At 41.2% G+C, this 27775-nt stretch overlaps 1 protein-coding gene across 1 annotated transcript in view; it reads left to right on the forward strand.

Annotated features, from left to right (window-relative positions):
- Positions 1-27693, forward strand: part of mboat2a (membrane bound O-acyltransferase domain containing 2a) — a 40754-nt gene extending 13061 nt beyond the window's left edge. The window contains exons 2-13 of the mRNA XM_069152315.1: positions 6742-6887; positions 11300-11377; positions 17548-17643; positions 18568-18623; positions 20111-20165; positions 20994-21180; positions 21877-22069; positions 22665-22768; positions 22860-22924; positions 23165-23297; positions 24106-24257; positions 25191-27693. Of these exons, the coding sequence (XP_069008416.1) occupies positions 6742-6887; positions 11300-11377; positions 17548-17643; positions 18568-18623; positions 20111-20165; positions 20994-21180; positions 21877-22069; positions 22665-22768; positions 22860-22924; positions 23165-23297; positions 24106-24257; positions 25191-25371 (1446 nt within the window). The 3' untranslated portion in view covers positions 25372-27693. The remainder of the gene's footprint in view (positions 1-6741; positions 6888-11299; positions 11378-17547; positions 17644-18567; positions 18624-20110; positions 20166-20993; positions 21181-21876; positions 22070-22664; positions 22769-22859; positions 22925-23164; positions 23298-24105; positions 24258-25190) is intronic.
- Positions 27694-27775: the final 82 nt, after the last annotated feature.

The raw sequence follows: 27775 nt of genomic DNA on the forward strand, positions 1-27775 counted from the left end.
GGAGCTATTTTAGGTCTGGGCGCTAAACACGGACTGTGCACAGGGAGTCGGGGGAGGAATAGTATCTATGAAACGTGATATACACCCCAGCAGTGTGTGTCTGTGATGCTACTTAAGCTCATTGAAGGAGGGAAAGTTATTACCCAAACAAAGAGCTCTCCCATGGGAAAGGTATCCCGCACCTCCTTAGGACCTGAGAGCAGGTCAGACTCAATAAGCCAGTTTCCTCAAGATGTTTATCAGTCTCTCTCCCTCATGGGAACCTTACGCGGTGCATTTTCTCCAATCTGCTCACACACTCTGACGCAAACAGGTTAAATAAACATGTCTGTACAGAGGTCAGTCAAAAAATGTTTGCATATCATTCGGACACTGTTCCTGGAATGTGTGTGGAACCAGGGGGGGAGTTTCTAAGGTGTAACCACCGGTCCTACTGTGGCAAGTTAACATACAATAGTCAATAATGTATATTTCCATTGCTGTGCTACTTGCTGTAAGTCAACAAATATAATCATATTATTTGCAAGTATCGTCGTGGATCACTGATATAATTTGCTCGTCCAATTTCTTGCAAATATTTCACAATATAAGCCTTGAAGAGTTTCTGTCTACTAGAGGGCTTTTAATTTTAAACAGAAGGACAAGAAGTGTTGTGTTTGTATTAACCCGCAATAAAGTAAGTTTATCAGGGCAAACTGTAGTGGATCAAAACAAGGCTTCAAATGGATGTTATGAATCAACGAAACACTTTAGATATTAATATGACTCATCCATTGGTTTTCATTGGCTCTCTTGCGTAACATATGGTTAACTCGTATATAGTGTGATTGTTGGATTTCCTTCACGCATCCCTGCCAATATTTCACAATAATAGTTTTGTTAAGAGATGAAGGGTTGCCGTCTACTGAAACGCCGGTGTTTAAACAAGAATTTGAAACGGATACAAGAAGTGTGTCTTTGATGTGTGCGAGTTTTTTGTAAATGGTCTTTGCTGTCTGGACCAACTCTGCGGTGATGAGGAGAGGCAGACGCACTGTTGCATGAACCGTGCCTGTTTCCTGTTTTTGGGCAGCGAATACAGCGCACAGCAGTTGCTGTGCTGAAACTTGAGCTTATCCGACGCTTTATGACTGCTCACAAAAATGAAGTGCGTCAGCCCCGGCTTACCCACAAGCCCACCTTCCTAAACGGGTTTCTGTAAGTTATTTATAAAATCTCTGTCTGGCCACAGTTAGAGAGAATGTGTTCTTCCCGTGACTAATAACAACTTGGTCAACTAAGCCCTTTCTCGTCGACCAGTGCTGACTTGACTGTTTTGGGGCAGGTCAAGACCAAACACCTGTACAATGAATGACTCCCCCCCCCCCCCCCCCCCCCACCCTCCCGCGCCCCCTCAGCCTGAGGTGGACTTTGTGTTTATTGCTAAATGATAACATGCTACACCATTAAACTAAGCTGTGAACATGGTAAACATTATACCTGCTAAAAACTTAGCATGTGAGCTGTTGCATTGCAGGATTATCATGCTGTTGTCAGCGTTTAGCTCAATAGCATGGCTGCAGGATCTCGCTCTTGTTTTTATCAAAAAGGGAAGAGGAAAGGCTTTGCCCAGAGTAAATTGACTTTCCATCCATCTGTCCATTCCCGTGCCATCCCTGCTCTCTTTCTGCCCAACCTCACTGGCTGGCTGCAGCTCCTCTCCGAACATGAAATCTCCAGCTGATGACTTCGATGTAAAGAATGCGCAGAGGAAGAGAAGGGAAGAAGTTACACGTAAAGTGCATTTTATTTTTTTTAATTTTTTTTGGGCTTGGTATTAAAATCCCGGTTACGGGTGAAGACATTTCTTTGTGAAAATAAGGAAAAGTGTTGTGAAAGAAGTGAACGGTGGTGCAAAGCTCCAGCCCCGAGGGCCATTATGTTCCGCTCCCTCACAAGCACACAGACACGCACACTGTATTTCACTCAATAACAAGCTTCAGGAAGCTGCCTTATCTCTGTCTTCCACCGCATTCACAATGACTTCCCTTCCCTTCCCTCCCCTTTAGCTTCTCCCCCTCCCACCTCTGCCAGTCTGCGTGTCAGTCTATAATGTAGCTTCTTAAAGCTGAGCTGAGCCCTGTGCCACAGCTGCCGGGAGGAACTACCTGACAGCTTATTTCCCCAAAGCGCTAATCGCTCACTGGCGCCTGCAACCCCCCTCAAAACATCTGCATGTTGTCTCTCGTGCTGCGTCTCTCTGATCCATACGCACCGTAATGATATGCGATTGATCGCTGTCGTCTGGTATCGAGATAAATTGAGAGCGCGCCGAAGACGAAGCACGGAAGGCGTTTCTGTTGTAGCGTAAGAGTTTTGTTTTCAGCAAGTAAATATTGTGTCGGAGGGATTTGTTAACACAGGTGAGAAGAAAAGATTAATGCTTTCGGTCCTCAGCCAAGAAAACGGTGATGCCATTCGTAGTTATATCCAACTTTGGTTTGTCAGCTCTGGTTTGCCAGTATTTGCATAAATTAATGATTTAAACCAAAGTCTTCCTACCTTTTCCCAAAGTTAGTCTTCTTCCAACTCTATTTAGTTTTTTTTTTTCCCTTCCAGGAACATACTTCAGTGGGTTTGCTGCAGTGAATTGATCCAAAATAGCGATTTCTTTTTTCTTTTTTTTTCTTTCCCTCTTTCTGTGACTCCCTTTGAATCTCAAAGCGTTCTGCAGCAAAGATATTCCACCTTCCATTCTGAAACAATAAGAACGCTGCACCCCAGGGTAAGGTTGACTTCACAGTGAATCAATAATAGAAGAGCAGATCCATGTATTATGAATGAAAAAACAACGTACCCTGGCACAGGAGCTTGTCTATTGCAAAGTGTTTATTCGGTAAACAACGACCCCGACACTGGCGACAGGCTGAGGGAAACACATTTAGCCTCGCCCTTTTAAAACATCCTGTAACTATCAAGACTGATATTGTTTCTTAAGCCTTGATCTTATTATTTTTGCCATGCAGAGCATTATCTAACATTCCTGTGATGCCATAACTTTGCTGCTTGCATCTATCTAGGAGGTAGCTGCTTACATATTCCACGCCTCCTCGTGGCAAAGATGCTGCGGTGCCAGTCCGCCGTGTAAATTCACATCTGTCAGTGAAATGCAGCAAGTCGACTGGCATGTGGTCTTATTATATAAGTGCTGCTCAGACGAAGGAACTGTTTTGGTTATGTTTACTTTGACAGTTTATTTCTCAACGGCTGTCATTAATTTCCAGCGTCACTCCGACAGAGTATTTCACTGATCTTGTTTATCAGTAGCAAGGGTGGGCTGTACATGACTAGAATCACTTTTGTAATCTACCTACATGCTCACATCTCCACAACTTCCTGTTGAGCTCAATAAACAGGGTGTAGAGAGAGGCTGCGAGGTGTCACTGAAGTATCGAAAGAGATAGTTCACATTAACTGGCGTATGAGAATATGAAAGGTTTTCCAATGTGGATTAGCAATCAGTTGTTTTACTGATATACTTGATATACTTGTACTTGTGATCATGCATGTGTTGCCTGTCCTGTGTGTTCATATTGCACTCATGATGTTTGTGACTCTTCTAATGCATATTGAGCTCAATATGAGATCAATAAAGCAATGGCTGCGAACAAAGTAAGACTCTCCTGTTCTGTCTTTTAAAAGATTTTCCCCGGTTCATTAATCACCTGAGTTTTCTGTCTGATAGTTTCTGAATGAGCGTAGCTTTCGAGCACCTGTGATCTCTGATAAACCAGCCATTAATCAACAAGCACATTTTCAAGTCTACATTAAAATTCAACAAGGCTTTTCAAAGTCAGACAACACGATATCCACATGTCGCCGCTGAAGATCGCTCTTTCAAAAAGCAGGCTTCGGTCATTTTATTAACAAACAGAGATCGGCTACTTCAATATCTAGTGTTGCTTCTCAACTTATCCAGCCTCCAGACCCACATAGAGTTAATATTCAATGACATAAAATGGCAGACCTTGAACTAAAGGCATATCACTGCACGTTTATAGTGGTGATGCGGTAACTGCTGAGGTGGCTACGTCAGTTTTGCTTGTTATTGTCATGGCGACGCTGGCAGCAAATGGCCACTTCACACACGCCGCGATTCCTCCACATAGTAATTATTTATGCCTCATATAATCAAAAGGTTGCACGTGTTCAAAGTCTAGTCGTTCATGTTCCCTGAAAAGCTTCAGATTAGATAGTCGCCGGTTGGTCAGTCGGAGCTTTTGCCACACAGTCGGCTTTCACGTCGTCTCGCACAGCTCTACTCTCCTGCTGCCGGGAACAATGCAGTTCCTCTGTCACGCCCTTCCACTCTCCGACACAAAATTCCTTCCTCACAAAGCAACGTGTTGATATCTAGGGAGGGGCTGATTTCACACTCTTTTTTTACTCTCCGGCTCTTACAAAGACAGATGTTACGAGTTCCTCAAGTATGCGTGTTATTTCCCCCACTTCGCCAGAGATGCATGTGGGAAAATACGTTTCCTGCTCTGTAAGATATGTTTGTTCATTGTTTCTTTGTTTTGTACTTTGCTCTGGAGGCATTGCACATAAAAATGCCCCAGAAAAAAACAAAACGTCTTTCTTCCTGCTGAAGCCATCTAACTATTTGATTTGATTTTTGTTTAGTTTTGGATAAATCCGTCGCTATGCTGAGTGTGAGTTTTCAAACGAGCCAGTCAGTCATCCTGTGGGGAGGCGCACATGCTCACAAGTCAGCTTTTCATTCAACCAAGTACCAACGGCTTTTTTTTTTCTTTTTTTTTTTTAACCAAGAGGGCAGCTTGGAAGTAATCAAAGCGTGAAATGACATCCCAAAGCTGTGGATTGAATAAGGTGTTTAAAAAAAGAAAAGAAAAAAAGAGGCAGTGTAGGTCGGTTTGATGTGATTCGTTGTCATTAGCAGGGCATCTTATTCTATTTTTAGCCCTTCAGATTTAATGGAGGAGGGGTCATTTGCAGTTGAAGTGGGGCCTAATTTGGCCAGATTTATTGCACTGGAGTTTGCCCAGGGTGCATGAGAACAACACTCAGTTATTGGAATCAGTCAGGGAATGATTTAGATTGAAAGTAGGCCTACTTACTGTATTATTCATGGCTGAATGATGGAAATAGCAGGCGATGTCAATAAGCACTATTCTTTATTGGCACATCCTGTAGCTGGGCTGAATTGTTTGCTTCTGATCAATAACAGACACATAGATGACTCGTATTTTGCTTTTCGATACCATAGAAACGGTATCGACAGCCAAAAATCCAAAACAAACGGCCCGTGGAGTTCTTGGAATTTGTTTGCTTTTGGTCAAACAACTGCAACACAATCTGCTCGCAGCCTTTTGTTTTAGCTTCTCCTGCTGGATTACTTGTTAATTATGCTCATCTCCATCCACACGGGTTCCTCTCTTGAACAATGCCACTGGAAACAATAGAAGAACAAATAGAGGCCAGCTCCTGTCATTGAGGCTCATGCACTTCGTGTGTGTGTGTGTGTCTGTGAGAAAACAAAAGCTCCAATAATTCGCCTCCTAATACCATCTGATATGAAACCCAGAGGCTAATGCTGCGGCTGATTTGTGGCTACGTCTCTTAGCCGTGCAGACGAGTGGGCCTATGTACTTAGGGCTATATCGGTCCCTTTCCCTTTCATTAATCATGCAGGATCCATAGATAATGGATGGTGCTCATGGTGTCTCCAGCCTTTCACTGCTTACCGGCCAGACGGATCTCTTAACACGACCTATATACATTAGCCGACTGTTGTGTTTTCAGACATGCACCGCTTATTGTGACATCAAACAAACATGAAGGCGGATAAGCGTCCACTTCACTTTTTACTGAACTACATTTAATCATATATTTGGCTAGTTTTGTGTCCGCTGTGCATTTTCCTGCGTTTGCTTTTGTAGAAGTGCGATTGAAGGAGGACGTGTGTGATAGACATGTGTGTGCAGTGCAATGAAAGAGATAAAAAAAAAAAGCCAATCCATACTGGACACATACAGTAAATGCTTAAGAGTGAGACAAATCAAACATCATCCCTGAGTCAGCACTATTCACGCCAGAGCTTTTAATTTGAAACAAATACAGGAAGTGTTGAGTTCGTATTAACACGTAATGCACAAATGAGAGTTGAGTTTAAAGAAAGGGACACGGTAGGTAGACGGTAGGTAGACGGTAGGTAGACGTAGGCACAACACTGTGTATCTGCAGCAATATCAGAAAATGTCGTTCAAACGTGACTATATAAGTTATGAAGGGCTGTAGTCACGATGGTGCCAAAAAGCCTTGGGATAACACAATCCAGTCAGATCAATAGGATGTAATATATGTCCCTCTTTTCTATCTTGCACCATATTCTTTGTGGCAGTAATCAAACAGAGAGGTTCCCATTGTCCTCTCCCTGAGGGATTCAGTCAGGAGTAAAGCCTCTTTGCTCTGCCATTTAGAGATATTAGGAGATGAAACAAGGTCTCAAACAGCTGCTCTAACCCAGCTTTACTATCGCCTCTCACACAGCATGTGTTATTCGAAAGAAAAGTCTGTACGAATATACTATAATGCATACATTTAAAAAAAAAAAAAAAAGATGGATGCATTTCGCCTAATTTCTTACTGTGAGAAACAGTTTTCAGCTCATTTCCCACAAATCCTTCACGCGCGAGTGAAACTCATGAAAACACATTTTTTTTGTGCCTCTCCGCGCAGGTTAACTTTGTGGCGTGCCAGCTGTTCGCCCTGCTGATGGCTTTGTGGTTCCGGATCTACCTCCACCCCAGTAAGACCAGTCCCTTCATCAGACATGTGGTGGCCACTCTGTTGGGCTTCTACCTGGCTCTCTTCTGCTTTGGCTGGTGAGTCACCGCTCCGTCCTTTTTATACTCAACTCCTTCTTTCCTTCCTTCCTTCCTTCCTTCCTTCCTCAGAATTTTTTCACCATATTATGCGAGTGACATTGTTTCCCTGCCGACTGTGACCCCGTTGCATTTTCATGCTGTTGTGAACGCATTACTATTCGCTTCTGAATACTGTTATACTCATGGTTCAGTTATTGGTATGTGAAATGTTATGTAATAGAAGGAAATATTATGTAATGAGGTGTCCACTTCTGCCCTGTCCATTTCTACTTCAGTTATCCTCCTACATTTCCCAGAATGCTACTTCATAAACCGCAGAGGATTTACTTCAGCTACTGCTGATTTTTGATAATCAAACATTTAAGTAATCTTTTAATTAAAAACTCCGACCCTCCTGTGAATACAGCTTCTTCAAAGTGAGGTTTTGCAGTTTTTTTTTTTATTTATACACTACGGAGTGTATGTACCAGGAGTCTGCAACCAGTAGCTCACAAGGTAACTGTTGAGTATGAGTGTGGTGAGTATCAATTTGTTAAAGTTCATATAAAAGAAGCTTATTCAGCTCCTTTGGGTGAGTTCAGCTGTGCGAATACATGTTTTAAGTGTCTGAGAGTGACTCATGTAGCTTTCATTTTGTCAAAGTAGCACTCAGAGGGAAAAAAAAGGTTGTGGAAACCTGCAATGTTCTGGTTTTCTCACGTGACTTAGCGTAAACAATCAATCAATACAGTACAAGTCAGGTTAATTGTTTAGTTGTGGCCTAATTTCAATTTGCTATAGTTTTTACACAGAGGCGTACCCTTCTTTAGAGGAGTGGAAAGTCTTTGTTTGATCAAAAGACAAAGCCACACACACACACACACACACACACACACACACACACACACACACACACACACACACACACACACACACACACACACACACACACACACACACACACACACACACACACACACAGAGCTTTTGTGACTGCACTGCATAAAGTTCACAGACGCATGATTATAGAAGGATGGACGAGAGGCATTGAAACTGAATAATGAATTAAACTGAATGCTATATTGGACTCACTTCCACTTCCACTGCCAGACTGTTAAAGTGTTCCCCTGCCCTGATTAACTTGCTGACTTGCTATCATTGGAAACATGCTGACTTGCTGAATCTTTACCATTCAGGTTTCAAAATACAGAAGTTGACAATTCATTTTCTGTCAGTGAACTAGTTGTTTCCAATTTAGTTGATTTATTCTCCCCTTTAAGGAAATTAGTAAATTTCAACACCAGTTGTCGGAGATAGTTGTTTTGAATGATAGGTTTGATATGTGAAGAGTGCTTCATTCACTGTTTTTATTTTCATTTTATCCATCACCCCATTGAGTTTGCCTTTTGTTATTCTGCTTTTGCTCTCCTGTTATCATCCTCCAGCCTTTTGCTGGGCTGCTATCTGTCTGCTGTCGTCCTCTCGCAGCACTTCCCTTCCTCGGCCTCTCTCAGCCCAGCCTCATTCTCTTCATCCTTGCCAAAGCAAATGGGTCGATCGGGTAGTAACTGATATCCAATTAGAAAGCTATTGCCATGTAATAGACAACCCACTGTACCTCTGGCACAGTGCCTCTCAAAGTGCTGCTGTGTGTGTGCGAGTACAGATGTGCAAACAGAGAAAACATTAGGCAGACATTCAGACGAACAGCTAACCAAACATACAAGTGTTATCTGGTCATCACGGGGGCTGATGAGGGCCTTATTTAACCTCACCTCGCCCTGAGCCGGAGTTGGATCCTTTGTTAAGGTTGGACAGATAGAATGACTGATTCCTGAATCAGAAACGAGACTTTCTTCTTGCCAGTGTGACTTAACAGTGACTCATATTTAGTGGTTTAGTGGTATTTGAGAACGCACCTGTAACACACAAGCGCGCACACACACACACACACACACACACACACACACACACGGGTGCACGCGTTGTGCATTTGTGGCTCGTTTCTAAGATTGTGTAAGCACTATTGAGGCAAGTTTACATACAATTGTCAATAATGTAGCCGAGATATTTTCTTCTCTCAGATTTGACAAAGTCAACAAGATAATCAAGCTATTTTCAAAAGTTGTTATGGATTATTCATTTAAAGTGTGATTGTCTGATTTCACAACACATTCCTGTAAATGTTTCGCAATTAAAGCTAAGAGATGAAGGGTTTCTGAAATGCTACAGGGAATTTAATTTTAAATGAATACAGGAAGTGTTGAGTTTGTAACTTCAACAGGGCAAACGAAGCGGATCAAAACGAGACTTCAAGTTGATTGAATCAATCAATACACTGTAAATGATGTCAATATGACAGCTTTGACCATTCCCTTTGTTTTTATTGCCTCTCTTGATTGACATAAGCTTTAGAGATGATAGGATTTGAAAATGTAAATTAATTTAAACTAGATCAAGAGATCTGTGAACTTTTGAGTAGTAGTGGCCGATTGTACGTTCCACACTACAGACTGATTAATAAAATATATCTCTCATCTTTAAAAACAGATTTACATTAAAAAACAAGTTAGTCTTGTCTTCCTGTCAGTAGATATCTACATCAGTCTATATATGCTTCATATCTTTTATTCCATTAAAATCGTCATAAACTGTATAAGATGGTTGTTACTTTTTTCCCCCTAATTTTATCCCATTTTCATGAATGTGCAGTTAATATGGGGCAGAGCATGTAACCATACCATCACCACATCAGCAAAAAAAATATTAGTAGAGAAAAACAGAAGGAACTGAAACTGAATTAATCAGGTAGCAAAAGTGAATGACTACTGAGCTGTAGTCAGAAAAGTGGACAAATACTTTCAAAGTAACAAAGGCTATAATGATGTCAGAGGAGTTTTGTTTAGTACAATTCATTCTCTCTGTTTGGCCAGGACCAACTTTAAGGCTATTTTTGCCCAAATGGCCCAAACAATCAATATGTGAAGTTTACCTCTGTGAAACCCTGGCAAAGAATTTTATTGTCTGCAGTAATTAGTAAGTAATAAAAAGCCCATATAAATGTCTTTTGGTAGATTCATTTTACAGAGGTTATGTATGGTAATTATTGCACTTGCCTCAGTGTTTCAAGTGAACTGTTTTATGTTGCACCGTCTGAATTAGGCCCTAATTACAGTAGTAAAAGTGTTCACATCATTTGAATATCTGGTTTTACAATACTGTGCTGTTTAATGACGCAGAGAATGAAATCAGTAATTTAGAACGACCGGTGAAATGATTTGATTAACTTGTGGACTTGGGTGAGGCTGCAGTCACTCGGTTCAACCTCTTCCTGTGTGACGCATGAATGCATCTGCACGCACACTTTTATACACACACACGCGCATGATAATTTTAGCTTTCACTGTGCACACACACACCACACACCACACACGCACACACACGCACACACTCCCTCTGTTGTGCCTTGGAGGGCACCTGGCTGTGAGGTCCAGGAGGAGCTTCCTTACAGATGCTGCAGAGCGTCGGTTTATTTTTAGATGTATTCCCTCTCTGCCAGACGGACGAGCTTGTTCTTGGATGTCACTGGAGAAAACAAGTGGAGATTGTTGAACACTTGAAACATCGAAGGGGAAGTGAGTTTATCTTGGGGTGTTTTTTTTTTTTTTTTTTTTTTTTTTTTTTTTTTTTTATAGACTTTTTTTTAAACAGATTGTCATGTTTGTTTAACGCATTCGAGGCAAACTGGTTTGAAGTGTCTCTGTGTGGAAGATCTTTGCATTTTATTCTCCCTGTCCCTCCCTGAGATATTACTGCATTCTTTAATTTGCTGGCCAGTTCATTTCATTCACCCACTGTGCTCTCGTGTCCCCTGCCTAACCCCTCATGCCCTTGTCCTCTTTGTTGACTCACTGCTAACACAGTGTGGCATCTCGCCTCTCCTGGAGGGTTTGACGTCGGTAGGATCACACACTGTGCCCTTCAAGGACCCATCCGGTAGCTGCTGCTGCTGCTGTTGAACTGTGTGCCTCGCAAGAAAGGACGAAATATGTGACAGAGTTTGACGAACACACATTCATTTACTGTAATGGTGCGGTATTCCCAGTGTTGCCGGGAATTAAGAAGCTAGTGTGATGGTGAGCGTCACTGTCCGACCCTTTGTCTGGAGATGACGCATTACCGGTTGCAAAGGTCCGGCCTCACATGGCTGATGGTGTGACTGTGGTTTCGTAATGCTCCAATTTCCTCTTCCTAATAACAGCACTGGTTGACCAAGCAGCATGTGGATGGAGCAAATAAAGTTTCCCATAAGGAAGTGGGAATTAGAAATAAAACATTTTCCAGTAAACATTAAGCAACAAACCCATGTGAACAAAATGTTTAAAGATTTCCAGAGTTCCTTATCGTTTATGGTGTCTGTCTCTCTACAGGTATTCCCTCCATTTCCTGCTACAGAGCGGTCTGTCCTACAGTGTGATGGTCTTTGCTGGCCTGGAGCATATGCACAAGTAAGAGCAAAGCTCACTTTCAATTAATTGCAAGGTTTTCACAGAAATGATAATAAATTCATTGTTTTGATGCATTTTTTTTTAATGAAAAGAATGAAAAACCTTTCTCATTTCAACTTCTTAAATTTGAATATATTGTAGTTCCTTTACTTCTCCATGACGATGAACTGAATGTCTTTGTGGACTGCTGGTCGAGCCATAACGAGACACTTTAGGCTTCACCTTGAACTTTGAAACACTGGTTTACTTTTTTCACAATTTTTGGAAATTTTAAAGCGCAAAATGTGAATTGAATAATCAAGAAAATAATCAAAGGATCAGTTGATAATGGAAGTAATCATTATTTGCAGCCCCAGATCTAATAGTTTCTTACATTTTATGAATCCTAAATGATAAACCCTGCGTTTCATATCAGTTGACTACATATTTATCTCCTTTGTGTGCTTGTGCCTTCATTTGTTTGTCTGTGAGGCTTACAAGGCTGGGTCGCAATGACACTAATTCTGCCTGTGGGCTTCCATCTGTGACCATGGCTCATCAAGACACATGCACACGCACACGCACACATTGCCTTCAATGTTATTTTTGCCAGAATTCAAGGTTATGAGTGCAGGTGTGAGTGTAGATGTTTCCCCGTGGGGGTAGTACTCTAAATAGATGCTGCAAAAACGTTCATCACAACAGCAGCTGCTCTCGGAAAGAAAGGACTCCAAACCCAGTGACAAAATGACAATGATGGCAATAGACGAATATGATGTTTTGACATCATGCAATGTTTTCCATCGCACTATTTTTGAATTTTACTATCTACAAACAACATTATTGCCCTTTTAGCATGGCATCCTGTCTGTTGTGTAAGTGGGTAGATAAAAAAAGACTACGTCTGTCACCCAAGCCAAACCAACACGGCACACATTCATTGTATTCAAAGATAAAGCTCACCCAGCCGCCCCAGATGAAGGTGCAGCTCGGGGCAGAGGGGGAGAGAAACGTAGAGGTGGGTCACGCCTACATGTTCATGTATGCTGAGGCCGTTGAACCCTCTGCCTCTGATTTCTGCATAACAAATGACTTACAATCACCACAACAGGTTGGGATTTAACTGCCGCTCGGTGCTTTTGACACCTGCGTGTAGAGGTCATCATAATGTTTAGCCCTGCTCTTTGAACTACCCTTCACTGAGTTACAGACTTTCAAATATTTCACAACATACAAGTAAGCCATTGGTAAAACTTTCCCTCTCCCTCCTTCTATTTCAATATTACATGTGCCTTCATGTCTGCAATTGTCTTGTTCTGTCTCAGAAATTCAAATGTCCCTTTCTTTTCCTTATTCCTTTTTTTCTTTTTGAAATCAATTATAGTTTTACGTTTAATATTTTTACAGTATTACACAGATCACAACAACTCCTGCTAATGATAATACTGCTGAGTGGAGATATGTGGTGTGGCATATATAATAATGTCTTCCACTATGAAACTAGCTTGCAGTGGTCACAACAGTGAAGGCCAATCCACTCATGAAATGTGTTTTCCATTCTATCAATCAATAAACCTAATGAATCCATGTGTACAAACATTGCTGATTTCTTCCTGCTCCGCCTACCTAGAAACAAGAAGTACATTTCTGTCCCTCTGTGCTGCAGACAGACAGCTACTTGGAGTCTGTGTATTGTGGACTGAACAGATCAAATGCTTCAGTAGCAACTTGTGTGTAGTTCACGCCTCCCTCTTACTGTTGGACTCCCAGTTAAGCTTGGACAAACTTTGAGAGCAAACTCTGTACAGCACACCACTCCCAAGGCCAGTGTTCTGTGGTTTCTATCTTTGTTCTACCACTACGCAGCCCTTACGGGGGTGGGGTGGGGTGGGTGGGAGGGTGGGGTGTACAGTGAGCGCAGTATGAAAGCTTTATGGAGCTGCAAAAAGCTTGTTTCTGCACGGTGGGAATGGCTGAATGAATGTGGACCCGGCTTAAGCCTGGCTGCAAACTCACGAGAAAGCTCTTTGTTCAGTGGGAGGCATCATATTTCATACCATTCACTCTTGTGCAGCGCTACATCCCCCTTTTCTCCCAGTACCCCGCTCCAGTTGCCTCAAGTGTGAACACAACACTGCCTGCTGGTTCAGGAGGGAGAACGGTGAAGTTGTTAGATATGATTTAACCAATGAAGTAGGCTGTCACAAAAGAGAAAGAGCCTTCTTTAATTTATAGTGACGTGAAAGAAGAACCATAGGAAAATAATAGCTCCAACTGATGAAGAAATCTGCTTAATGCAAATAAAGTATATCTCGCATCAAGCGCGATAGCATTGGGAGGATATGGCTAGTTGTTATTTGTGTAATCAAAGAGCTTGTTTTATGTGAGTTTTCATTTGTTTTAAAGGCCCCAAAAGGTAAAGAGATCTGTCTCTTCATGAAACCGCTCTGCTAGCCAGTAGGGCTTAAAGATCAAATTCGGTCTTTAAAACTAGTATGCTATTTCACCGGAATTCTTTGTAGTTGTGTTGAGAAAGCATGAACCTGATTTTGCCATTTATGCAAACTGCAGCCTCACAGTTGCATGCTGAACAGATGGAAATTTCCTCTGGATCCGTGTATGCGTTTGAGCAAACATAAGGTGTGCCTCAGGGCATTTACTATGTGTACACAACCTTAGGTCTTGTTCAGACACTTATTTAAAGCCTGTGTTAGTTTTCCCTTCTCCGTGTACAGTGTGTAGCTGTAGACGTGCTCTCCTGTGTGGCTCCTTGTCTACTCGGTGACCCGTCTACGGTCGTCTCGCAGCTGGAAGCCAGCCTACTTTGCTCCCCGGCTCCAACCGATCCATCGAGTGGAAATGAAACAGACCCCCCTCCAAGCTGTGAATTACATAAAACACAAATCAGATGATGATCAACAGGATCCCTGTTGGGCACACTGCAGATATAGCTGGTGCAGTACATGCAGCTCATGCCCTCTGCAGCTGTGTGCTGCCAGTGGAGAAAGCTGATCTTGTAGAAATAGGTGTGTTGCTACGGTTGAAAATGTTTGTTGAGTCAAGAGTAAAACTTGTCCTTTGTGCAGTGCTAACATGCACATTTTATGCCACGCATAGACTCTGTGTCAAAGCAACTATATTTTCTGCCAGAGGTTTAATTTCTGCGTCATTTTCCCAAAAGGTTGTTGACTCTTCACCTCGTTTTGACATTGATGAAGTTATTTGTAAAATGATTTTGTCATTTGCTTCAAGAAAATCTTTAATTCGGTAAAAGCCTGTTGAACGCAAGTGAACATCACTCCAATGCATCAGTGAACTAATGGGTTGTAGCCCCGGATGCTCTGGTTTCATCTTACAGTTACTTGGGGATGTTGAGTGAGATCATGAGCGGTGTGCTGCAACTGGGATGGGCTGACATGGGGACAGACTCCAATTGGTGTGTTTCAGGATATTGCAGCAACATTGAAACTAAATTAGGAGACATTTGTGACACTTGTTTTGTTCCAGATGCAAACTCCATGGTCCTTTTGCCTCTATGCTAAAAGCAGATCTTGGCAGGGAGGGTATTACTTAAGTTGCGTCAGGTGCTGGTATTCTGTTTGACCCTTGGGCACTAGCAGGATTATACTTCTCAGTATGCGCAAGCACCGCCCGCATGCATGCAGGTTATCTTTAATGTCTAGATTTACTCCAGAGACCACACGCCATGGCAGAATGATTGTTGGTACATTCGGTGCCAAAGCAGTCAGGGGAACATGCATGATTTTGGGATGAGTCTTTTGGCCCTTATATCAATTCAAAGCTATATCGTTTGTTCAACACTGCTTTTTAATCTCGTATGATGTGATAGATATATACACCACTTACTGCTTTGAGACGCAGCCTATTTTATGTAATATATAAAACTGCATGTTTTATTTAAAAAAATAAAAATTTCTACCGATCGCTTAATGTTTGTTGCTTTGTTCTTAAAAGTTACGAAAGAAGAAGGCATGCTGGGAAGTACGAAGTGAGGAGCCAGCGAAACACAGATGCACCAGGGCCAATAATAATTATGTTACTCTGCAAAACATACGTCTGAGCGAGCAAGTGAGAGAGCAAGAAAACCTGATCCATGCACAAAAGTTACCAACACAGCACCGCCATATAACTCAGATTTGGCTGATTTGGATCATAATGTTAGTGAGTGGAGGCAGCCAGAAAAATGGACCAATTCTGCTCTTGTCACACAAAAAAAAGCAACAAAACAAAATCATAAAACAATATTTACGTACAGGATTACAGCTGCCGGCACCGCTGGTTAGAACTGCTCCCAGTTTCTTTCTGCTTGTTATGTACCACTGAGAATCCAATTAACAGAGATTGGGCCTTGTGACATTTAATCTGTGGCATGTTTTGGGAGCTTTTTTAGAATCAAATCACATAAACTGAGAGAGCTTTGCAAACCAGATAAAAAAAGATTGTAGAAAGCAAACAGAGTGGGATGTTTATAAAGAATAAATGAATACAATGTCCTCAGCTATTTGTCTAATAATGAGCAAGACGACTAATATACCGCAAGGCAGATGAGAAGTTTCTGTCTTTCAATGTTTTCTGCAAACATTTATTTCTTTAGAAAGGCTACAGGCAACACTGTTAGGTAAATGCCACTAAGGGTCTTCAAGAAATCCTCCAGTGTTCCAAAAATAAATTACTCCCCATGAAACAGACATTTTAACTCGTATTACAGAATGTATCCATGCAGCACATTTAAATGAGCACTGTTGCTGCACAGCTGGTCCGGGAATACAGTCACCATTGTGAGGAGCCATGTAGTCTCCCATATATGGGGATGCTGAAGAAAAATTGTGTAAACTGTTATGCCCCCGGAAGAGATGCCAAGTGTGGGGTGGATACAAACAGAAATCTCAGAGCACATAAAAGGAGTGTATAATGATTATCTCCTGTTTACAGTGCTTTCTCTGGGGCTTTTGTGATTAATAGTAGTGTGTAATCTCAGAGGTTTTAGTGACGAAGCTCTGAAAATAGTTGTGCCTTATTTTGATTTCTAAACACTCGGCAGCAGAGATCAGGTGATGTCTTGGCTGCTTCAGATACAGTAGGCTTTCAGAATCAAGAGGTCCCGTTGTGTCTTATCTCCAACGCAGCCTGGCTCTTGCTGGTGTGCTGTATTCCTTCTCGGAGCAGCACAATCCTCTTATTGTTGGCAGTGGAGGGATGCTATCTGGCTAGCTTCGACTTGGGCTGACTCCGCAGCGGCTTTGTACCACAGGCTGCTCTGTCTTTGGCTGCTTCTGTTGTGAAAGGTTGTGTTGTCCTCCTTCCTCTGACAGTGACACATTACTGGAGCTTTCTCTGCCCTTTTGTCCAGGTTTTGGCCCCCCTCCCCATTCCATAGTTCAGCCCTGAGGCCACTGCCTTTTATGCTATATTGTTGGAGGGGAGGAGGGAGGGAGTGAGGGAGGGGGGGGAATCCTCTTTCTGACGCAGAGCGAAGGGACGAAAGTTTATTTTCTCCCCTCAGAGCTCCCAAATTAAAGGTTTACATTATGTATACCAAGGTGCCCCATCTGAAAAGCACCACAGCACAGTGCCCATTAATTATAATAATAATAATCAACTTTATTTGTACAGCACCTTTCAAACATAAAATGCAGCCGAAAGTGCTTTACAGAAGAAGGTAAAAAAAAAAAAAGACATAAGATACCATAATGCAGTTGATAGGATAAGTCAGCAGTAAAACAACTTGGGATAACAAATAGACAACTTTAATCCGAGTCAGAAGAAGCATTAAATATAAAAAGTAATAGAAAAAATATAGAATTACTTAAAAGCAAGTTCATAAAAGTAAGTCTTGAGCCGTTTCTTGAAACTGTCAACAGAAGTTGTTCTAATTTGCAGCGGGAGTATGTTCTAAATCTTAAATGCATAAAAAACAATGCTTTTTTGTAGTTAATTTTTGGAACATTTCGCCAGCCGTCAGTACTCGAACTAAGAGAACTGTTTGGAACAGAAACTGCTGAACCATTAAGAGCCTTAAAAACCAGTAGAAGAATTTTAATTGAGAATAAATGTACCAAAGTTTTGCAGTTTTTTTGGGGGGTGTCAACTTGTACTTTTATATATTATTTAGATAAAGACATATTATAATATATTTTTCTCTCTCCTCTTTTTCTTCCTTTTCTGTGCAGGTACTGCTTCATTGTGACACTTGGATACTTGATATTGTGTCAGATCACACGAGTTTACGTGTTTGACTATGGCATGTACTCTGCTGATTTTACAGGGTAAGTTACTCCACAGAGCTTTTTAATTATTAGCTTTTTATTTCATTAAGGCCACAATTTTTTTTATTTGAATCAAAAATGGAGTCCAAATGATGCTCAAAAGAGACACAGTCAGTAAGCATCAAGTGAATATTGGATATGACTCCAGCTGACAAACAGAAGCGTGTCACACAGCTCGGCTGTGTCCGCAGGAGGACGACGACGATAGGGACTTCAGTTCCTTGCGGTTGGTTCCCACTCCTCCAGACTGTCTGACAATTCAAGCAGACAGCCTGCACTCCCAGCAGGGTGGGGGTGGCTAGTTGCTAAGCAACCTAATGCCAACCTATACTGCCTCTGTGAGGGCGGAGATTTTGCTCCTTCGGCTGCGTCTCGCTGTCCCTCTGTTTTTCCTGAAAATGTCAAATTCACATGTTTTCTAAATGTCAGTGTGACCCTTGTAGCCAAATATGCTGTTGTCAATAATTTTCCTCAAAACTTCGAAGCAATTTTATTTAAAGAGCAGATCCTCTCCAGGCCTGTGCCTCTGTAGCTTAACTTGATGCTGCCACCAGCAGTTTTCATGTGTAAAATAAATCAAGAACTCGCACTTGCTGATGCAAGCATCAACTGAAAGGTTGTACACAACTAAATTCAGGCTAAATCACATGAGAGCAGACTGTGCAATGTTATTCATATAGTGCTTTGACAGAGAATGATTTTATTAAGTCAGGATAAGGAAGGCTGAGCAGCACAGGACCGGATCTGCAGGTCCGCAAAGTGGACAAGAAAAATGGAAAGAATACCTACAGCAGACCTACACCTACTTTTGTGAAAAATCTAAAACCAACCATTAAATCAACTTTTAGTATGTAAGAAAATATTTCTGGAGAAATGTCACATATCAAAACAGCTGAAAATTGTTTTTGTTCTGTTCTTTATTAGGCCCATGATGGTTATAACGCAGAAGATTACCAGCTTGGCATTTGAAATACATGACGGTAAGACGAGCATCGAAAAGCCTGTGTGCTTTCTGTGTGTGTGTGTGTGTGTGTGTGTGTGTGTGTGTGTGTGTGTACTCTTAAAAAGAAAAAAACAAAGCAAAGTGGCAGACGTAACTGAAGTGAAAATGCCAGTTCAATTCTCTTTGGAGTTTCAAAACAGATCACACTGCCTCTTTCTGAGCCAGTAGTCACTTCTGACAAACGGACTAGTGAACCAAAGAGAGCATAAACCCAGTTATGTAACGGAGCAATGACCAAGCAATGACCCCCCCCCCCCCTCCCCACACACACACACACACACACACACACACACACACACACACACACACACACACACACACACACACACACACACACACACACACACACTCACTATGTAACAGTTTATTAGCTGACTTCAAACATACTGAATCAAACTAGGCTGCATACTGTTACAATTCAATTACAACCTTCGAGCCATTTATTAAAACATAGAAGTGAAGTCGAGACGCGTGTCCTGTTCCAATGGCATTACTGCAGACCCTCTGATTTTTGAAGCAGGGCAGCTTTTTGAAACAAATACAGAGTTTGCTGCTATTACTGAGACACTGTGTGCTAATTTGGACTAAATAAAGATGGAGAGTTGAGGTCAGGTGTTAAAATACACAAGTGTGATCCAATGTGAGAGAGTCAGACGGTGATGAGACTCACTCGCAGCGTTTTAGTTCCAACTTGGAGTCTTAAGTCCCTGCGGGAAATTCTACTCTGATCACAATCAGCAGGGTAATTACAATTTGTGTATCGGCATGCGTGTGCGTATATATGTGTGTGTGTGTGTGTGTGTGTATACGCACAGTAGAGAAGCACAGTGTTTTCAATTCTCTTCAGGTCACTGCTTCTCGTGCGTCTAATGAGAATCTAAGGCTGTAATTCACCACCCTCTGAGAACTGTCACACCCTGATAACAGTGAACTGTTTATTCTGACACACATGAGATAGATGCCAGGTCTGAAGAATACATTCATTAAAGGCACCAGAGGTTTAGTTGTGGTCAAGGGGGCGGTGGCGACAAAATGTAACCAAACATTGTGTTGCACAAGAAGTTGTTGGCTCTTGTAGCCTAGCGTTGCGTAGCCACAGGTCTTCATAACAAAGAGCAGACTGAAACGTGGAACAACCCGTATTTGATGATGACCGTTTATGAGATGTACACAGAGACATCATGCTTTCTCTCACTTATTATCCTCTGCTCATGTAAAGAAAATTGGTATTATTTACATTACAGAGCTTTGTGATGCATGGACAGTTAATTCTGACACTGGCTAGGTTTCAGACTATATTTAGTGTGTGTGTATGTGTGTGTATATATACATACATACACACACACACACACACACACTAAATACATATATATATATATATATATATATACACACATATACTATTAAGCTGTTATCCATATCCCATGTTACCATTTTAAAATGCCCCTCTGTGTCTCTCTGCAGGTTTGACCAAGCGAGAAGGGCAGCTGACTCCCAGTCAGAAATACCTAGCTATCAGGTATGTGACTCAGGTATGTTTTTAATGGTTCAGATGATGAGTTCACTCAATCAAGTTGAATTCAAAAAGGTGGCATGGTTTTTAATCGCAATTTATGAGCTCTGTCTGATGCTTTTTATTTTTGCGTAGAAAATCACCAAATTGCAACCCCTTGGGGAGCATGAAATGCTTAAGAAGGGCAAAATGAAAAAGAAAAACGGAAAAGGAAACATTAAACCCACATGTTGCATATGAAACTAACCTAGATGCACACATAAATACGCAGATGCAGCCAAAGTTACCCAAACTGAATACGTTAAATCAAATGCATTTTCAGAAGCAATATTTTGACCCTTTTATTGCAGTCTAATCTTGGAAATGTACTGGACTTTTATAAAAAACATAAACAGATTGATCATAAGCTGCACTAGATAGTTTGAAATTAGGTCCCCAAGAGTGATGCATCAACTGACAGCCGCTAACTGACAGCCACTGGGAAGGTGAGGAAGGAGCAGTGGAAACAGGAGCTCCTGTGCTGGCAGTTAAATTACTACTTCACCCAGATGAGGAAATTCAACTGGGAAGCAGCAGGAGACCACAAAGTCTCGGGGGTCAGTCGGTATCCTCTGTCTATGCTGGACAGTATAGTGGATGAGACAACTGCTTGTTTCTCAGTGAACAGGTAGTCATCATGGGCACTACTTCATGGGCACAATGCCCTGGGTTAATTCATTTTCAGGCATTTAGTCTGGACTGTGTAAGGATTGCAACACAATATGATGGTAAAGCATCGGAAAACTAATTTCCTTTTTTCTTTTCTTTTTTTGTCTCCACCCCGTCACCCTCAAGTCGGATGCCCAGTTTGCTGGAGTACCTCAGCTACAACTGTAACTTCATGGGCATCCTGGCGGGGCCTACCTGCTCCTACAACGACTACATGGCCTTCATCGAGGGGACGTGCTACCAGCCGCGCCACCAGGAGAATGCCAACGGGAAGGAGAACGGGAAGTACAAGCAGAGCGAACCCTCACCCAAGGTACAACACACACGCACACGCAGATTCTGTATAGCTGAAACAAACACAGTGATGTTTCAGTTCCACATTTAGCTTTTAGCAGATACCAGTTAATTAGTAAGCAGTAAAGAAAAACAGCAAATATGCAGACAGGCTTCACATTGAATACAAATTGCTTCTTCTTTTTTTTTTTACCGAACTCAGAACATAATGTTAAGACGGGTAAAATAGACCTCCATTTTTAGCTGTAGTTTGCAAAAAAACATTTTAAGCTTTAAACCCTCAATGAGGGTACTTGAATACAGCATTCGTGGTTATAATATAATATTTCACTTACTACTAATGCTCAGAGTAGAGCAGTCTTAAGAAGTCCAGGGTTTTTATGATGTGTTTGGTTCCCTCTACAGAAACACAAACGGAGACATTATTTACAATTTAATGATGCGAATGTGTAGAGCTCAAGGTTATTGATGTATTCTTGCTGCATAATGCATTAATACATTAATTACACACTAAGATGTGTCTGAAAAGACAAAAGGAACAGAGTGAAGCACAGATGTTGCTAAATATAAAACATGAAAGAAAACTCACGGACTTGAGTTTTTGAAGGAAAAGTATTGTCTCGTAATGTTGTTGATAATCCTTTGTGAATGTGTGACGGCATAATGATATTAAATTGGACTGCTTCTTTGTGTCTGCACTCTCACCTCTGCCCAGAATGACGTCATCTCCAAGCTGTGTACGTGCGCCATCTCGCTTGGCATCTATCTGTCGCTGTGCAAGCTGCTCCCAGTGGAGCACTCCATCAACGACGACTTTGTCAACTCCACACCCTTCCACCTCCAGGTCATCTACCTTTACCTGGCGATGCTGTCTCTGAGGCCCAAGTACTACTTTGTCTGGACACTTGGTGAGTTTGAGGCGACGATTAAAGTGGTGGAGGAAGTGATTTCATTATGCTGGTTTAGTCCTTTAATTCAGTAACGGAAAGAAGATGGTACTTACATTGTCAAATTACACAGTTGATCTAATTGTAAATTATGCCAACAAATATCAGAAGAGACTGTTAGCAAGACACATGGTGAGCGATTTCGGAGATAAAGCAGGACAAAAACAGATGTGAATTTTACATTTAACTGTTACTGCTTTGGTTTTATTCAATCCCACTGCTCCCCTGAGTGGTATGAACTCACTGAGCTGCTCTGGGCTCAAAGAATTGTATTATTTGTGAAGTAGTCTGTGCAGTATGTTGAGATACAGCCTTAAAAAAAAAAAAAAAAATCCTCTTATTTAACAGCATGTCTTGATGTTACAGTGCCATCTAGTGTTAAATTGAAAACTGCAGCTCTTCGTTCCTAACCAGCAACAAATGCTGGTAATGCTGCTTCTCCATCTGTTTCTGTCACTGCTTCACACACTTAACAGCAGCAGTAAAGAACAGTAACCGCTTCACGTCCTTAAACTGCATCATTGTACTCAGAAACATTTGCACATTTCTCCTGCAGCTGATGCTATCAACAACGCTGCTGGATTTGGCTTCAATGGATACAACAAAGACGGCTCCCCACGGTGGGACCTGATATCCAATCTCAGAATTCTGGACATTGAGGTTTGGATCTTTCTATGAGACCTATTATATCCTGATAAAGGCTCTTTCCAAGTAAAACCTAAAAGTGAATTTTTTTTGGATCCAATTTCAGTTCGCCACCAGTTTCAAGATGTTCCTAGACAACTGGAATATTCAAACAGCTCTCTGGCTCAAAAGGTAAAAGCATTCCGGTTGTAATACTGTATCTGACTCAGTTTCTGTGAGAACAAGTCGTGACTGTAAAGCGGTGTTGAAATATGAGCGTAGATTTGTGATCCATATCTGCATATTTCAGGTTGAGTTTTTGTACTGTATTATTTGACCAGAACCAGAATTTAAAGCAATTAACTTTAATGCAGTGAACAAAGACTGAAAGTCTTCTGATTGTTTGTACTGAACTCCGGGTTTTCCTCTCAGGGTGTGCTACGAGCGTTGTCACATTAACCCCACCGCTGCCACCTTCCTGCTGTCAGCCATGTGGCACGGGGTGTACCCTGGCTACTACCTGACCTTCCTCACTGGCATCGCCATGACCATGGCTGCACGTTCAGTGAGTACACGCGTTGTCTCCCTCCATACCAGCCAAATTCAAACAAATAGATAAGAATCATAACTTTAAATCAGTGCATGGCTCTCTTGTCACCTAGCAAACCAAACATAATAGGTACATTTGCATAGAGTGTCTGACACAGAGAGCGATTTGTTTGCTGCTGCTCCGCGCAAAAGCTCTTTAGATTTACCACAAACACTCAACAAAATCACTTTATGGAGAGTAAGTGGATAATGATGAAGTAGTGCCACTTACTGTCTACCTCTTTTTAAGTGTGAGACCATTACTGCTATTCTATGCGAAACCAGACTTCTTCACTCCAGTTGTGTGAAACAAGGAGACAAGAGGACATTTATGTGGAGACAGTGGAGTCATAGTAAAGTAGAAATGTGCTGTAACTCTGGATAATATATGTAGGAAGGGTTGTTTAACTTAAATGCCCAAACAGTAAATGTGTTGTGCAGGTGAGTTCCTGCAGAGACTTTCTTTCGTTATCTGAAGGGGGACACACAGATTACTGACCCAGTTACGCCATAAAACTACTGGCCATTGCCACACAGAGATGTTCAGAGATAAATTTCTCCGAAGAGTTATGAGATGGAAAAGACAGAGGCAAAAAGAGGCAGTAAAAAAAAAAGAAAGAAAAGAAAGATGGGTAGATAATAAGCAGGGCCAGGCAATAATGTCTGATATCATGCAGAGGTTTCTGGAACGAGGTCTGTTGGCTCAATTTGAGTTTACTGAGTGTTTGAGTGTAATTGAAAGTTTCCAGCCTTGTTTACTTACAGGACATCTTCTTTTTTTCCAGGTAAGGCACAACATCAGACCATACTTCCTGGTCTCTGACTCATACAAGTGCATCTATGATGTCATCACGTGGGCATGGACTCAGGTTGCCATTAGTTACACAGTGGTACCATTTGTCCTACTTGCTGTAGGACCCTCGCTCAAATTCTACAGGTATGTGTGTTCTTGACATGTGCGTTGATATTAGGCCTCTTTAACACTCTTTCTCAGTGAAGTAATTAATAGAGAGACCCATGTTCACAACTGCTGTTGTGTGAAATTATTGTAATATTAAGAATGTAAATGAAGTCACTGCCCACAGTGTTGAAATGAACACTTTTTTTTAGTGGCTTGGGTCTCTCCTGTCAGCCTGGAACAGTTAACAAGACAGCTTAATGAGCAAAGGACGAGGAGGATTGATGAGGAGGAAATAAAATTGGCGGCCTTAACATTGCTCAGCCGCTGCCATAAAATACAGACCCAGTCATCAGCAAGCGGCTGCTGGAGAGCCAATATAAAACTGACTCACTTTGTTCACAAACCAAAGACAAATTATAACGTTGACCTGATGATGGCGTTAGATGAAAAGTTAAGAGATCACCGGAGTTGTTGCAGTTCATCCTGAGGGGAACATGAAGGCCTTTAACAAATTTCATAACAATTCATATAGCAGTTGTCAAGAGGTTTCACTAAAGGCACAAAATGTGGACCTCATGATGGCTTGTGGGTATAATCATGTCACAATCTTCCCTCAGTACACTCACATATAGTACTGCTACATACTAATACACTTACTTGAATTTTCGACAGGGTAGTGTTGTCGGAAATCGTTCTGCACTTACCGGAAATAACATTTGAATGCATCACCTGCCAACATATCTGCCGGCTTTAATTATTTTACAGAGAAATCAACTTTTTTTTGTTCCCTCTGTTGAACACACACAATAAACATACTAATGGTTTCTGTCCAGCAGCAGTATAGTGACAATTAGTGAAAAAATATACTCTTTTTTTGTGGCTGTATTCAACTTGCATCGGTATTTGTCAGTCAAATGCTCCTTATAATAAACCATATTCAAACATTCTCACTTTTGGATGTCTTTGCAGGTCTTGGTACTTCTGCTTACACCTTCTATGTCTGCTGGTTGTACTGGCCCTACCTGTCAGACTGAGATGCCGGCAGGCCAAAGAGCAGCGGGACAACCTACTGAAGGACAGCGCACAGGACAACCAGACAGATCACAACAGCACAGACAACAACTGCAACCAGAAAGTCAAGGCCACATGAGGACTTGGGACGGCGGTGCACAGTCCCATCAGCAGCAGAAACACTGAGATGAACTAGAAACCACTGAGAGCCGGAGTGTGTCGAGCCTGTTTACCTGACAAAGAACCAAATATCTCTGAGAATCCTTTCAGACAGAAAACACAAAGTCAACGTCCTGTCAAAACTTCCAGTAGCAAGGATGACAGCAATCACACTTCTGACATGGATGAGAGACCAAGACGAAGCAACGGTCACGGTGTAAACTAACGAGCGATAGTGGTTACTTTACATTACATTAGTGAAAATGAAGACTTCCAAGCTGCCTTAAACCCTCTATGTACTCTGCAGGTGAAATAACACTTTGGATGAGGCGCTGCAAGAACCTAGATGCAGTTACACCAGTGCAGTATCATGTTACATAAACAGAGTAGAAGTGCAGTATGTGGAGGGTTTTTGTCATTGTCTGGATACAAGCCTCTGTTAGGTGGGAACAGAAAATGTGTACATGTTAAAAGAAACATAACCTTTATCATCAGCTGCCAACTTCAAACAGGCCTTAGGATCCTCAAAGTATCGTTTGATTTTGATGTCTTTTTTAAAATCTTTATTCAAGAAGAATTCACATTGTATGTGTTTTGTATTTAGATGTTTGTGACTTTGAAATTCATTCTTCGAGGATTTTCTTTTCTGCAATGAATTGACTATATCTGAGAGAGAGACCAGGAGAGAGAGACCGGGAGAGAGAGAGAGAGAGACCGGGGGAGAGGAAAAAGAGAGAGAGACCGAAATTCATATCTCTTCCTTCTCCAGCAGTGGAAAGTCTAAAAGAAGTATTCAAATGGATTTCTGTTTGTTTTTGTTATTTTTCATATCTGCTGCTTTTATTTTCTTTTTTTTTTGACTCATGACTCATCAGATAAATGTGTGTTTCAAAGGGAGTTTATTTACCCTCTTGTGGTTTTGGATTTTCAGCTTGGGGTTTGGAGGTGTGTGATTTTCTTTTCTTTTTTTTTTAATTCAGCTCAGATTTTTCACACAACAGGTTTCCTCTGTCTCCAAATGTATTGCTTCTGTAATACAACTATCCAAAATGATCTAATTCATAGAAGTCCTAAATATAACTAAGGGAAAGACAAGATTATGTACGTCTTTGCTAAATACTTGTACAGCTTCAGTAATTGTCTTAAATTCTGCAAATGCAACAGAAATCTAATCAGATTACCACATTGACGTACTATATAATTAAATTATCTAGCCATAAATATTACAAGCCAATCCAATGTAAAAGAAAACCTTTCAAATCAATGCACAGTGCACAAAAGCACATATTCAGGCTACAAACTATATAAGTATTGGCATTTGTCTGTGAGGAAATCTGACTCAGTTATTTATGTATGTGACATAATAATATTGTACAAAATTCAAAGACATAGACCAGCTGTTGTGGTAAATGGTCTTATTTCATATTGTGTGCACTTAATGTTAGACTAGGGGATGTTTCAGGGTGCATTTACTGTATGGTGTAAGAGACACACTCATGTTGTTTTGGTCCATGGCTCTCCATTAATCATCCAGTTTACTCTTTACAACATGCGGGAGTTCAAACGGCCACCCTTGTTATATTTTTTCTGGCATATTAGATTGCATTGGAAAAGAAGATGTGGAAATGTGGTGCAGAGAAGGCACCTTAACAGGCACCTCACTGATGTTTGAATAATAAAACAACGCTTTTATGAATCTGTTAGAGCAGATATAATGAGGTTTTTAAACCCACAATATCATGACACTTTAAAGATGTGCTTTTTTTTTTTCCTCCCACAAAATCTGTCCGTAATTTGAGTTGAATTGGTGCATTTGTGTTATGTAAAGTAATAACAAAGCAGCAGAGGTGTGGACCTCTTTTCATTTCCTTTTAAGACTTTCTAACATTTGCGTATTCCTGCCATAACTGTGTGTGTACCAGTATTCATGTGATCCGTTACATGTTGATGTGATCTCAAGTAAACTATATTTGTAGCCTGGGCCCTGTGTAGGCGCATACGGCCCACCTGAGGGAAAGGGATGTCATTCTACAAGCATAGCGATTATTGCACTGCATGGCCACCCAAACCAGCAGATCAATGCAAACTGCTCCATATGTCCAAAGTGCCAAATCACTAAATGGCGCATTTTGTTTTTGTGTGCATGTGTGCCTGCGTGTGTGTTTGTGTGTGTGTGCGAGCGCCTGTGTAACATAATGGTTATTTTTGTGTCAGAAGGAAATTTATTGAAAGATTTGTATAACAGTACATTAAAATTCTGATTTATGTGGCAAAATAAAGAGAAATTATTTTTAAACACTAACATTGTGTTTTAAGATAAATGTTTTCTTTTTGTCCAGAAAAGTTAATTGATTTTTTTTTTTTTGTGTTTTTTGTTGTTGTTG

Source organism: Embiotoca jacksoni, unplaced genomic scaffold (assembly GCF_022577435.1).
Source record: "Embiotoca jacksoni isolate LCO1_2020_lvr unplaced genomic scaffold, fEmbJac1.0.p SCAF_18, whole genome shotgun sequence".
NCBI lineage: Eukaryota > Metazoa > Chordata > Actinopteri > Embiotocidae > Embiotoca > Embiotoca jacksoni.